This window comes from Pseudorasbora parva, chromosome 5 (assembly GCF_024679245.1).
Source record: "Pseudorasbora parva isolate DD20220531a chromosome 5, ASM2467924v1, whole genome shotgun sequence".
In the NCBI taxonomy this organism is placed as follows: domain Eukaryota; kingdom Metazoa; phylum Chordata; class Actinopteri; order Cypriniformes; family Gobionidae; genus Pseudorasbora; species Pseudorasbora parva.
In genome coordinates this window covers 4,703,823-4,719,169 of record NC_090176.1, presented here as the reverse complement: position 1 = coordinate 4,719,169, position 15,347 = coordinate 4,703,823, and the positions used below count along the sequence as shown (strand labels likewise).

The 15,347-nt window shown below is 39.5% G+C and overlaps 1 protein-coding gene across 1 annotated transcript; it reads left to right on the top strand.

The window, feature by feature from the left end:
• Nucleotides 1-1,206: 1,206 nt before the first annotated feature.
• LOC137075811 (protein starmaker-like) lies at nt 1,207-12,766 on the top strand. The gene is made up of 6 exons (XM_067444764.1): nt 1,207-1,273; nt 1,416-1,718; nt 1,899-2,042; nt 11,403-11,630; nt 11,726-11,791; nt 11,931-12,766. The coding sequence occupies exons 1-6, from the start codon at nt 1,207-1,209 to the stop codon at nt 12,332-12,334; spliced, it is 1,212 nt and encodes a 403-aa protein (XP_067300865.1). The 3' UTR covers nt 12,335-12,766.
• The last annotated feature ends 2,581 nt before the right edge of the window (nt 12,767-15,347 follow it).

The following is a 15,347-nucleotide window of genomic DNA, read 5'->3' as shown; positions in this document are numbered from 1 at the left end:
TCATACAGGGACAATTCATATTTTGAATTTTGATGGTATTTTTAATCATTTATTGGGGCATTTTTTCGACCCTGCATGTCTTTATTTTATGCCGATGCAGCGGCGCCAGGCTCTCTTATTCTGAAGCTTACTGTAGGGCTTACTGCCTAGTTATGCTGGCTCTGTGGAGATATTTTAATAGTAGTCTAATTTGACAGCAGAGACGAACAATGCCAAAGCTAAGGGTAAACACCTGATCCCTGGCTTCCCTCAAAATCTCATCAGAAATGCATTTTGTCTATATATATATATATATATATATATATATATATATATATATATATATATATATATATAATTAATCTCTATATTAAATATTCTCATTAATTTATATGTTTGTGAATGTAAGTTAAATTATAGCACTGCACTGTTGTTACGATCTGTTTTAATCTGGGTTTATAGGGCTTCAGTTGAAGTTCAGCTAAGATAGCTTAGCAATTGAGTTCAAAGGGACACCGATCTAAAGCTCTGCACATATCTAAAGCATGGCATTCACTAAATTATGTCTGGCCTTCGTAGCCTGTCTTATCTATTTAAGGACTGAATGAGCTCTTAAATGGGCAGAACTTTCCAACAAATGACAGTTCTTGCCATTTATAAACACTGCTGTAAATTCACTCTAATAGAGAGTTAATAGAGCATGTGATTAATCACAATTGATTTCGATTTTGACTTATAAACGATTATGAAAATAGATTAATCATTATAAAGCAAATATTCGTTAGTTTCCCTTGGTGCTCTTTTGTTCCTTTTAACACGCAAATAAGTCAAATCATGCAAAAATGGGACGTGCTTGATTTTAAAAATAGTTATCAAAAGTGTGAAAGAAGCGTTCTGTGTGCGCTCTCTGAATCTGAGCGGGACACGGACAAGCAAAGTAAACTTTGAGCGCAGAGTAAGCGCATAAACAGTCAGAAATTAGTAAAAATGTCTGACTTAATGAGTATTCACACAAACATACCCGTTATACAAAAATATAATGTGTATCTGTGCATTCGGTCTTAAAGTGACAACAGCCTAATAAATCTGCTGCTTTCTGTGTCCTTAATGTTGATCACACAACAAAAGACAGAAAATCCCTCACTGCTCTTGACTGAATAACTTTAGTAGATTATGATGTTTGCCGTAATCGAGCAGGCCTTGCATGAGCATTTTATATATTTAAAAATGTTTTCTGTTAATGAAGGTGAAGACCAAAAGCTACTGAAAAAGGCCCCAACAGATGTTATGCCAGGTAAGAAATGATTTATTATCATCACTAGACATGCTGGTATCATACTGACAGCGGTAGCTGTTGCTGGACAGCACTGTAAACTCACTCTCAGCTCTCAGTTAAATCGAATGAAGCTTGAATCTGCTAATATTATTTGTTTCAGGTTCGTCTGACGCCACACTCCCAAGTCACAACAGACTTCCCCCTCAAAAAGAGTCTATTGCTGATAAAAAATGGGAACAGGACAATAGATCAGAGAATCCAGTGGAAGAACACAATCCTAAACAGACTCCACAGTCTGTGTCAGAAACAAACCAAGAGGACAAAGAACATGGAAATGAAGGAGAACTAGCCAAAAATGAGAAGAACAGAGAATCTACAGTTGAAGCAGAAGAAAAACCTTACAGCAAACCTGATGAAACTGAGAAGGAGGATAAATCCTTACAAAGTCAAGAAGAAGAGGAGATACATAAACAAAGTCAAGAAGAAGAGGAGATACATAAACAAAGTCAAGAAGAAGAGGAGATACATAAACAAAGTCAAGAAGAAGAGGAGATACATAAACAAAGTCAAGAAGAAGAGGAGATACATAAACAAAGTCAAGAAGAAGAGGAGATACATAAACAAAGTCAAGAAGAAGAGGAGAAAGAGAGTCAGGTGATGAAACAAGGGAGCGGCAATGGAGAGAAGTCGCCTGAACATCAGAACGAGAGCCGAGAAGAGCAGAAAACAGGAGACGATAATGAGGATAATCCGACGCCAGGAGAGACGATAGACAGACGAGACGCAGGTAAAACACAGATTACATGATTCTGACATAAACATTTCGTCTGGATATAAAGGACCATTTTATTACTTTTGTAATGTATTTGATCAGGAAAATGGATCAGAGAATTGAAGGAGCTAAAAAGTGAACTATCCCTTTAAAGGCACAATACGATTTGTATTAAAATAACCAAAACCACTACTACAGTGTTAGTGCCTTGCAAAAATTATTTATACCCACTGACCTTTTATATTTATTTGTAAAAAAAAAAAAAAAAAATGTGGACAACATTTATCCTTTTCCGTCCACTTAACAATTATGTGCCAATCTGGGTTGGTTTATCACAAAAAATCCCAATAAAATAGTTTTTGTTTGTGGTTGTAACGTGTTGAAATGTGGAAAAGGTCTGTGGGTATGAATACTTTTGCAAGGCACTGTATATATTTGGTTGACTTGTGTGCTTACACTATCCACAATGTTTCCAAGAATGTTTAAATCCAGAGAAATAAAAAATAATTTTAACCAGGACACGTCGCCTATCAGTGACATCATACCCTCTGTGTCCTCGATTTCCACTTTTATTTTTTAGAAACCATGGAAACGCCAAAGCCGCTTTAATATCTGATGTGTTTTATTAGACACTGTTTGGACAGAAACTAATGATTGTTCTCCAGCTCAAAACAGCTTTAAATCTGGTGTTGTTACCGCACAGAGTGCCATGTTTTACCGCCTAATATGATCTCGCTCACTGCAGTGTGAACAAGTGTCTCATAGCAGCGCCGAGAGAACGCACAGAGGACTTTAACTTTAACACACTCACATGTGTGTAATATGATGAAACAGCGCTGCATTACCACACACACACACACACACACACACACACACACACACAATCGGAAGAAGCGGAAGCGATCGACTGACAGAATAAAAGCTCCGCCAAATCAAGGAGTCATCAAGAAACGCCTTTGTTTTGAATAAGCAATAAAATGACATTGTGGCTTTAAAATGATAGATCATTCAAAAAAAGAGGAAAATTTTGTCTTTTTTTCCCATCCTCATGTCAGTAATATGATGGATGTCAGTGTTACACAAAATCATAATTTCTATCATCTCCAAACATCTCTTTTCAAGCTCCACAAACTACATTAAAAACCATAATAAAAGATTCATAAGTATGTATGTATGTGTGTGTGTGTGTGTGTGTGTGTGTGTGTGTGTGTTGTAATATTCTGCAGTTCAACAGAATTGGGAGCCGGAGAAATACTTTACCATTAACGGGTGTTTATTAACAGGTGTATACACAGAGCACACGAGCCGCATCTGAACACAACACAGCACAGGCTTATTCTGTGGTATATAGCCTCCTGTTGTACTAGCGTGCCCTCTAGTGGTCACAGGCCAAATTAACATTATACTTCACTACACCCCCTTCCCCCAGATAACACTAGTCACCCAACACTTCTGTCAGATACATGAACAGCAGTATATGAACATTCCAATTTTTTTTTTTTTTTTTTTTTTTTTTTTTTTTTAACACAACTTTATCAAGTATCCTAAGCTAGGGACTTCGGGTAGACTGCCTCAATCCCAATGAGTTCCAGGACACATTTTTGCCCTGTGGCTGGGGAACTCACCACTACTCTAAGCAAAATCCTTCAAGTAACTAGGCAGCCTCCTCGTCCTATTGGACCGTCTGAGTTCTGGCTGCTCCTCCACGCGTGAAGTCTCAGATACCATGACCTCTGGTGTAGTTTCCCTTGTCTGCTGTCCCACAGTGTCATTTAAAGATACAGAGCTAGCCGGTTCAGGTGATGGTAACACATCCACCTCTTGCAAGGAAGTGTCCAACAACACACCTTCCCCAGGACGTCCCACCTGTCGGTTTCTCACCTGATCAATGTGCCGACGCACTACCTGACCATTCCCAAGAGTGACTGTATAAGACAGAGGCCCAGTCCTTTCCTGAACGGTTCCTGGAATCCAATTAGGACCTGAACTGAAGTTCCTCGTAAACACAAGATCACCTGCACCCAAATGTCTCTCTTTAGCATGCTGATCATGGTACCATTTTTGCTTCATTTGCTTGTCTTCCACTTGACTTTTGAAGTCTGGATGAATGAGATCTAGAGTAGACCTCAGTTTCCTTCCACACAACAACTCTGCGGGTGATTTTCCTGTAGTTGACTGCGGTGTAATCCGATAGCTGAACAACGCTCTTGCTAGCCTGGCTTCAATAGAATCTCCTGTGCTCTTTTTCATCAGACCTTTGAACGTTTGCACCGCTCTTTCAGCCAATCCATTCGAAGCTGCATGGTAAGGTGCTGTGGTTATGTGCTTGATGCCGTTCCGCTTCATGAATACATGAAACTCCTTACTTGTAAAACAACTACCGTTGTCTGACACCACTATTTCTGGTAATCCGTGCTGGCTGAAGCTTTGTCTCATGCACTGGATGGTAACCGCAGATGTAGAGCTATTCAGCGGGTAAGCCTCTATCCATTTAGAGTACGCATCCACCAGGATCAGGAACATTTTACCTAGCCATGGTCCCGCATAATCAATATGAATCCTTCTCCAGGGCAGCTTTGGGATTTCCCAGGGATGTAAAGGTGCACACGGAGGGGCATTCCTGTTCTCCTGACATCTAACACAAGCTTTTACAAGTCCTTCCACAGCAGCATCCATCTGAGGCCACCACATGTAGCTCCGTGCCAAACCCTTCATTCTGGTTATGCCTGGATGGCCACTGTGTAACTGTCTGAGTAGGGCTGTGCGGCCCTGAGGGGGAATCACTACCCGCGCACCCCACAGTACACAACCTCCCTGGACACTGAGTTCATCCTGTTTTTTTTTATATGTTCCCAACTCTGGATCTTCCAGCCTCTGGGGCCATCCTCTCAACACATATTCTCTCACTCGTGCTAAAACAGGATCTTTATCAGTCCATTTCCTCACCTGCTCTGCTTTTACCAGTGACACGTCATTTTCATCCAGCATCAGTACTCTCTCTTCCTCGGCGGGAGTCTCCACTCCTTTTTCAGACAAAGGCAACCTACTCAGTCCATCAGCATTTTGATGCTCCCGGCCTGCTCGATACACAATGGTGTAATCGTACCCGCACAAGGTTACTGCCCATCTTTGGATACGTGGTGAGGCCATCTGTGGCACCTCTCTGAGTTCATTGAACAGAGAAATCAGAGGCTTGTGATCTGTCACGATGGTAAACGGTCTGCCATACACATATGTGTGGAATTTCTTTACTCCGAAAATGACAGCAAGGCCCTCCTTGTCCAGTTGAGAGTAATTCTTCTCTGCTGCATTTAACGTGCGTGACACAAACCCTATCGGTCTGTCTGTTCCATCTTCCATCTTATGAGACAGCACGGCCCCCACCCCATACGGGGAGGCATCACAGGCCAAGATAAGCGGTTTGGTAGAGTCGTAGTGCACTAATATCGCCGAGGACTGAAGAAGCTTTTTTGACTTTTCAAAAGCTTCTTCCTGTTCAATGCCCCATGTCCATTTTGTCTCCTTCCTCAACAGAGTGTGCAATGGCTCCAACACTGTGGACAGGCTAGGCAGGAACTTGTGATAATAATTCAGCAGGCCTAGATAAGCCTTCAGTTCACTCACTGTCTGAGGAGCGGGCGCTTCTTGAATCGCCTGCACTTTTTCAGCCACTGGCTGCACCCCTGCCGCACTGATTCTGTGACCCAGGAAAACCACTTCCTTCCCCAGGAACTCACACTTGCTCCTCTTCAGCCTCAATCCACTTTTCTTTAGTCTACACAGAACCTCCTCCAGATTTCTTAGATGTTCCTCTTCACTGGCCCCTGTGACTAATATGTCATCCAGATAAACTGTGACATGTTTTAGGTTTTGCAAGATTCCCTCCATGGTGCGTTGGAAAATGGCTGGACTCGAAGCCACTCCAAAAGGAAGCCTACAGTAAGTATACAGTCCCTTGTGTGTGTTAATAGTCACATATTTCCTTGCACTCTCATCCAGCATGATTTGCTGATACGCATGGCTCATATCCAGTTTGGAGAATTTCTGGCCTCCAGCTAGCTGAGCAAACAAATCTTCCACTTTCGGAATGGGATATTGTTCCACACTGGATGCTCTGTTTACCGTGAGTTTATAATCTCCACAAATTCGGATCGAACCATCTGGTTTCTTCACCGGCACTATGGGAGCTGCCCACTCTGCAAATTGCACTGGTTCAATGATCTTCTCCTCCACCAGTCTCTGAAGCTCACCCTCCACCAAGGGCTTGACAGCAAATGGAATCCGTCTGGGCTTATAGAATCGTGGTTGGGCCTCGGGGTTGACATGAATCTTAGCCGTGGTGCCTCTAAGCTGCCCCAGCTCTTCTTTAAACACCTCTGCATGTTTGTCTAGCACGTCTGCTAACTTCAGTGCCGGTACTGCCATTACTTGATTCACCAGCTCCGGCAGCAATCCTAGGTCTTTTAGCCAGCTTCTCCCCAACAAATTAGGCCCGTTTCCTTCCACCACAATCATTGCAAGGTATTTTCTTACATTTTTGATTTCCACAGTTCCTGTTGTCTGGCCCAGCACCTCCATCTTTCCACCTGTATATGTTTTTAGTTTCAAACTGCAGGATTTTACTTCTGGCATGTCAGTTTGTTTCCACAGCTTAGAATATTGCTCCTTACTGATGATTGTCACTCCACAACCGGTGTCGACTTCAAACTCCACTTCCATGCCATTCACATTCACCTTCTGTGTGATAGGAGCCACTTTGGGTTGGACTTGGGATACACTGTATATTGTGTTAATATCACTGGTGTCCTCTCTCTCGTCACTTTCTTCCTCTCTAACGAGATGAGTCCTTTTCCCCTTCTCTTTTTTTTCTCCTTTTTGTCCTTTGAACGCAGTTTTTTGGCATCCACCAAAAGCTTGCTTGGCCCTGCATGCACGTTTTATGTGTCCACGCTTCCCACATTTATGGCAGAGTTCATTCAGAAACCTACATTCCTCTGGCGAATGTTGCCCTTTACATCTGTAACACACAACGTCTTTTTGTCGCCCTTTTCTCTCTGCTGAGTACACTCTATGCACTGCTGCCTGTCCTCTGAATGTTTTTGAGTTTTGTCCTGAGTCCTCAGTTATCAATCCTTGTAGATCTCTCACGTTTTTGTTTGCAGACTCCATTGCCTGGCAAATGTTAAGTGCCTTCTCAAACGTTAACTCCCCTTCCGCCAGCAATCTTCTCTGCATACGGTCGTCATTTACTCCACAGACAAGTCTATCACGTAGCATTTGTGGAAGTGTGGCCCGGTACTCACAGTGCTGTGCTAACTTCTTCAATTCCGCCACATAATCAGCAACATTTTCTCCTTCTTTCCGTGTACGCGAGTTAAACTTATATCTTTGCACGATTTCACTTGGTTTAGGATCGAAATGACTTTTGAGGACATTTACCAACTCTTCATAAGTTTTCTCTGCTGGCTTTGAGGGACACAGTAAACTTCTCAACAAGCTATACGTGTTAGCTCCCACTCCACTTAACAGCACAGCTTTCTTTTTCTCAGCGGCCTCAATATCATTTGCTTGAAAGAAATACTCCATCATTTCTATGTATTCCTCCCACAGCTGTGACTCACTGTCAAATGGGCTCACCTTTCCCACCAGTGTCGTCATCTTGACTATTTAGCCTTTGCCTTTATCTCACGCTGTCTGTTTCACTGCAGTGAAGATTTTCATACAGCCATTAAACCTCCCAGCCGCATTTCCTCCAGCACGCGAACTCCATAAATCCTCGTCGCCAATTATGTAATATTCTGCAGTTCAACAGAATTGGGAGCCGGAGAAATACTTTACCATTAACGGGTGTTTATTAACAGGTGTATACACAGAGCACACGAGCCGCATCTGAACACAACACAGCACAGGCTTATTCTGTGGTATATAGCCTCCTGTTGTACTAGCGTGCCCTCTAGTGGTCACAGGCCAAATTAACATTATACTTCACTACAGTGTGTGTGTGTGTGTATGTATTAGCTTATGACAAACCGACCTACACATTATTCACTGAAAGTTTTTCTTTCGAAACTTTCAGTGAATTGTTTTCTAAGATTGTTTCAGTGGACAATCCTTCAGTCAATAATTTTAATTGTTCATATAACTTCAGGAGACTTGGAATATAACACATGAGGTTTATGGATACGTTTATGGTACCGTCATAAAGTTAATCACTATGAACTGTTGAATAAAAATGAGCTGTGTGAAGATACTCCTTTGGTATTCTACAGAAAAACTAAAGGCCCCGATATACTCACAGCGATGTTCTTTTCCTTCTTCATTTAGGGTAAAATGAAGTTTTAAATATGTGAGCATTGATATACTGTTAGCGAACATCTGACGTGGCACAGCGTTTAGATGCAGATCTCTGCAGATCTCCTCTCAGAAACGCTCCCAGTATAGGCCATAAGACCCGCTTATGTTTTCTAATGGACACGAGACAAGCTAAACAATCATATTACACTTCAAATCATTTTTTTCCAAAGTTTGTTTCTGTCATTGTAGGCAGTTATCATCACAATGATTTCATTTAAAGTGTTTGTTCTTTAAATAAGTTTAGTTTTGGTTAGTTATTTGATGCTATATAAACGGGTGCGTGACGTCATGATTGACAGCGGAGATTGACGGTTCAGTGAAGTTGTCACTGAGGCACTAACAGACTTTTTCAGGATTTTTGGGAGGATATTGAAGCTTTAATTGTTAAATTTCCATAACTGTTTATTTAACACCAACATGATGAATTGTTCTGCATCTGCGAGAGTGTGGGCGGGCTTTTGATACTTCCTCTACTTCCTGCTCTCTACTGGCAGACTCCAGTCCCAAATCAACACAACAGTCTATGGCTTAGATGAATATATAAATATGTGATGTGCACTTTCCTCTCAATAACAAAAAGAACACGACATAATACTGAGAAAACAGCAAGCATTATTTATATTAAAAGCACAAGAAACGCATCTGATCATAGCGATGTTTGCACAAGCTCTGCTATTCAGCTCTCTAATAAAGTCACGTCACGTTTATTTATAGCACTTTATGCAATAGATTGCTTATAACCAAGCAGCTTTACCATATTAAACATGCAAAACAGTGTCAGTGTCCCGTTTCATAAGAAGTACAACATGATTTTCTACTATAAAGTGACTCTCCAGTGTTTCACTCACAAACAGACTGAAGAGAACAGATGAACCAGAGGGGATATTTCCCTGTAAAAGAAGACACACACCTATTATTACGTAATGGGAGTTTGAAGGGGTTTACCAGCTGGCGCTAACTTTTCCGTGAAGTTTATTTGGACAAACTCAGATGAGAAGACCAGGAGACTTGGATGTATAGTTTATATAGATTTTAACGGGCAGGAGAGAGAAGCAAATGAGTGACAACCTTAAAAAAGGATGCAGATTACGTATCCAGGTAAAGGGACTCCCCGACTGTAGAGTATCACCTGTCCTAATCACATCAGCATGACAATTCAGAAATGGGACTGGGACTACAAGAGCCATTGAGATTCTCAGAAATCTGGCTCATTTACAATAAAGAAAACAGAAACTGGCAGAAAGCTCCTAATGGAAACCTTAATGAATAATTAATCTGATAGCATTGTCTTTACCTTAAATGCTAAATACAACTGTACGCTGTGGTGGGAATGCACCTGTAAGATTAAAATCAGGCCACTCAGTAGTAAAATTATCAAGCCAAATTTATTCCCGAAATTCAGGGGTGTAGTCTCTCCTACAAACGAAGAATACCTCAGAGAGCTATGAGCTGCAAACAAAATGGAGCATTTATTCAGTCAAGTCATACTTGTTCAATTTTCAGGAAACAAAGACAGTCAAATTGGGATAAACAAATGAGCAGAAACCTTCTACTTCCTTTTATTATAATCGTACATTTTCCTGTTCACCGACATCCCATAATAGTTGTGCCCGCTTGACGTGCGTAAATATTTTTAGTTGGAAACATCTTAACTAACTCCCTAAACTTCTCCCCGGTGTAACTGACCTTGACTGCAGAAAGAGTAGCGGCAGTTGTAGATTAGCTTTGAAACATCAGAGAAACATAAAACACAATATATAACAATATATGCAGGTTTTCATCAAGGCTATGACATAAAAAGTGACCTAATGCTCAGTAATAAAAGTAAAAAGGTTATAATAGCTCATCGAACAAAATCTAGCCCTTAAATATATATGACATAACGTGCTTGAAACTTGGTTCCCATTTCCCATTTTTCTTCTTGTCCTCCTTTCCAAACAACTTCTTAATAAGCAATACAATTAAAAAACCTGTTTTCAGTACATGAAACAGTTAGTCACACATATGTCTATATATCAAAAACAAATGAAATGTTCTCATTATTAAAATGTGTGTACGGATTATGTTAGGAAATCTATGTAATTTATGTAAGATTAACTAAATTGATCATGTAAAAGCAACAGCATTAACTGAATACACATAAGAAATACACAATTCTCTAGCAATTTCCCTTTTAAACCGATTCTTACGTCTGTAATCCCACACAAGCCATTTCAAACTCCTGAAACCAACACAAATTCGGGATTTGGTTGAATATCATATCGTTCTTTAATTTGCTTTAAGTATATCAGGCCTTAAGGGTTTACAGCAGATCTCAATGGGGCTTTCACACTGGGCACGTTTGCCGGCCGACACCTTTTCTTCCTGAACTAGTGCACGTGTTGCTCTCACATTTACACCAATCGTGGCACAGTTCGAGTGCAAGCGAAGCAAACCTCCTCCAGGTAGGCTAGTCTCAGGTTGGGTACCCTTCCACACCTTAAACATTACCAATTTTTCATGTGAACCGTGTCCCGTTCCAAAACTAAACCTCCACACTGCAAAAAAATGCTTATCTTCATTAGTGTTTTTGTCTTGTTTTAGTCCTAACATATAAACATTCTTAAAACAAGAAGTATTTACTAGACAAGCAAACGTAATTGTCTTGTTTTGGGAAAAAATAACTCAAAATGAAGAGAGTTTTTGCTTAAAATATGCAAATTAATCTGCCAATGGGGTGAGAGAAATAATCTTAAAACATCATTATTTTACTTACCCCACTGGCAGATTATTCATCTTATTTTAAGCAAAAACTCTTAATTTTGAGTTAATTTTCCCCAAAACAAGACAATCGTTTTTACTAGTCTAGTAAATGTTTCTTATTGTAAGAATTTTAGATATTTAGACTAGAAACAAGACCAAAATACTAAGTAAGAACTGCATTTTTTGCACTGTAGTGTGAAAGCACCCTCAGTTTCAGACGATATGAAGACAGGGACCCAAAACTACTTATTCATATTGTGTTCAATTTTGAAATCATAGGACCAGAGATTGAGAATCCACAATCTGCTGTGACAGAAAGAAACAACATGGATACAGAAAAAGAAGAGCCACTACACGAAAATGAGAAGAAGAGCCAAAGTGACGATGGTGAACAATCACCTGAGCAGCTGAACCTGAACCAACAGAGAACCGAAGATGAGGATGACATGAAACCAGGAGAGCAAAAGGAGAGAAATAAAGAGGAAAACCATAAAGAGATAGACAGAGGTAAAATTCAACAGATGAGTTTATCTGAAAAAATAAAACCTTGCAGGCAAATCACTGTGTTCTGAAATAAACATTTGTGTTGCTTCTCATTTTAGCTGAACATTGCAATGGACCAGCCGTGGCTAACACGCTGGATGGGGAAGCTCCCAGTGCTCCGGCGGGTTAGTTTCTGACTTCTGACCCGACTTTAACTGTACCAGTTCTGACTCAGAAATTTGATATTGTCATTTATTAGTCATTTGAACAATGCATTTTGAATGAGGTTCCTTATCTTGCTTAATATGATTATAATTTCACCAGCTCCCGTGGAGGAGGAACCTCTGAACAGCAGTACCTCATCCTCCAATCCAACTGGCCTAGATAATCACACACACCAAGACAAAGAAGAAGAAGAAAAATGTTCTGGACTGGACCCGGATGAGGAAGAAATGGCTGTAACAGATCAGAAACAGAAAGATGGCCAGAAACAAATGGCAGAAGGAAAAGATCATGACCCAGATAAATCTGAGGGAGAAAGCAGCGATGACTTCAACAAACAAGTTGATCCAGACTGCACAATAAACAGTGCGTCTCAGCAAGATGAAGCAGTAAAATCAGATATGAGTGATAAAGACCAAAGCTGTAAACCGACTGATGGTGATAATGTAAAGGGTGATGAAGGAGAAACTGAAATGCCAACTCAACAAGAAGAAGGTGGACAGTGAGACATGAGCGGTGAGCCGGAACTAGACATGAAGGACGAGAAAAATCCTCAAAAATGAACGGAAGATTGTGTAAATAACTGTCATCCTGACAACACAAACAATGACATGTCTTTGCCAGAGGGCAAGAAACAGCAGGCAATGAAGGAAAACCCTAGTCAGAGCAGGATATGAGCAAACTTCATCTGAAGAGGATTCATCAGCTGTGACACACGGACAGAACAACACTGCTGAACTAGAGCCATGTGAAGGAAGTGAGGGATGAGAGAAGGAAACACTAAAGATAATGAAGGACAGGAAGAACACACCCTTCAGCGTGTGAAAACAGAGAGAAAGTGTGTGTTTGGACACGATGTGGAGGAGACGTAACAGTCCAGATACCGGGACGCTAGTTCAGTCAGATTATGTTTATCAGTTCTGTAACGTAGAGGAAGATCAAAAACTCATAAAATGTTATAAAAAGTTTTGCCATGCAAACATATTTTAGAAGCAGTAAGTGCCTGTGATTGGCAGAAGAAAGTGATTTTTTTAATGATTGTATATGCCAGTTAAATAAAAATGCTTTTATTAAAAAAGAAACATGAGATATATACAGATTAAATTGCATTAATTATTTAAGGACATTTTGTTTCCAAAATATTTTATGAGTGGTAATGAAACTGCTTTAATTCAGAGCATTAGTCCTCAGCTCGGCTTTGAATAAAGCTTTTTTAAATTTAATTATTTTATTAAACTTACTTTACATTCCCCCCACACGAATTTATCAGGCCAAAATGTTTGTGATTTTTTTGTTTAATTAAACACGTTCTAAATATTAAATGATTTTCCCTTTAAAAACAGGACTGGAACTTTTAAAGACAGTTTTTCTTTCTGTATGTTGTGTGTCCAGATGTTACCCAGTGAGTCAACTTAACCTACAGACATGATGCCACAAACAATCCTCAAAATATATGCGTTTGTGTTCCTCTGTATAAAGAAAGGCTGACGCTAATCATTTTTGGGTGAGCTGTCCCTTAAAAAGTGTGAAGGATTATTGTTTTAAATGGGTTAATATTAATCAGGGATAATATTACATTTAAAACTTGAAATCTTGAAATTGCTGGTCTGTAAATAATATAGTTACTTAGAAATCAAAATATCCAGAAACGAAAAGCCAAATGTCAAATTGTGGTTAAAAAAGTATTGTAATTTTTGATTATGAAACTAACAAAATCGGTGCATAGCTTCTGTAAATGTAACATGATTAGGAGTTCAGTTGTTGGTCCTGTCGCAGTGGCTTGCGTCAGAGAGCACATATCAGGTGTTGGTGTACTTGTTGAAACCTGTATCCGGCTCCAGAATCAGATCACTAAAGGTGTAGGAAAGTACAGATCTACTCATACTAATGAAGGGTTTTCTCACCAGAAGAACCATTTTTGGTTGCCCAAGAGCCTTTCAATGAACCGTTCGTAACACAACCATTTTTGTCTTAGCCTCCTGGGTGTCATTGTCCACATATAAGGACATTATATTTGAGTGAATTCCTCTAACACCACACGTGTAAGGGATAGAAGAGGCTGAGAGAGACTCGACTTGCTCGCACAGTTTTAATTACAACACTCCACATAAAAGTACAGGATCATCTGACCCAGAACACAAACACGATCCATCCCAGAGAACAGCATACAGCGCATACTACAAACACAGCTACTACATACTGTATATCCAGATACACACATTTAACACCTAGCAAACTGTGATCGAAAACCAAGACCTTAAATACACAGAACGATCCCAGTTCTGCCAGTAGATAAAATGACTGGAGGTTTGTCCAATGAAGATATACCAACAGATATGACTGAGGAGAGACAGAAGCCAAACAGGAAGAGAACATGGAAACAGTGAAAACAGAGAAGACACTTCAACATAAGTCCATACCAAACAAAAGACAGAACTGGGGTCGTGACATGATGTCAGTTTTGAGTCTGGATGTGCTTTAAAGAGCCAGGATTCAGGACTTTCAGAGAGGCCATTTGAGGATTCACCAGGAGAACAGCTTCAAAACGCTTTAAAAACGACTGAATGATCACGTTTAGCACTCTTATGGAAATATGATATGTTGTAATTATCATTCAAATCTGACTAATTTACATATTGTTTGTTATAAATCAACATCTCAGGAAAATGTTAGGGGTTTCTAATCAAAATATGACTTTCTGTTACGAAACAGGGCATTGAGTTCATACATGATTTAATAGGACACCATAATAGGTGTTTAGGACATCATGTTTATCAGGCGTTCAGAATAGGGAAAGACATTGCATATCAATGTTCCTAAAATATTAGATATTATTATGAAAATGTCGCCAACTATTACTCCCATTGTTACACTTCTTGCTTCATTACATTTTGTTCCAAGAACACATTAATATGCAAATTTGATACATTGTATTGAAAACCCATGTATTGAATGACCATTTTACTATTGCATAAAGTAAAATGGTATATCAATTTATTTCATAATATATTTCATAACATAGTTGAGAATCATCTTTAAACAAAGTTTGGTTAAAAAAAATCCTTAAACCTAAAAATTGTTTGGTGAATGAAAAAAAAAACCCTCCTCCTTTCACGTCATTTTATTTTTGAAACAGTCAGAGTGTCCACTTACAAGGACAGAGCATAACATATTAATACAATATCATTTTTCACAAAAAATAATACGGACCCACTTTATATTTGGTGGCCTTAACTGCTATGTACTAACATTTTAATTAATCATTTGATACAATTATTGTGTACATACATGTTTTTACATCGTACTTATATTTTTTAAATGACCTGCATGTAATTACATCTGTAATTAATTTCTGTAGTTAAATTTTTTAACTTAAACTGACCCTTAAACTGACCCACCACCACACCTGTCCCTAACTCTACCCGTATCCCACCTCAATATCACCAAAAGTGCTTTGCAATACAATTTGAACACATTAAGTACATAGTACTTAAGGCCACCTAAAGTGGGGCCAATAAT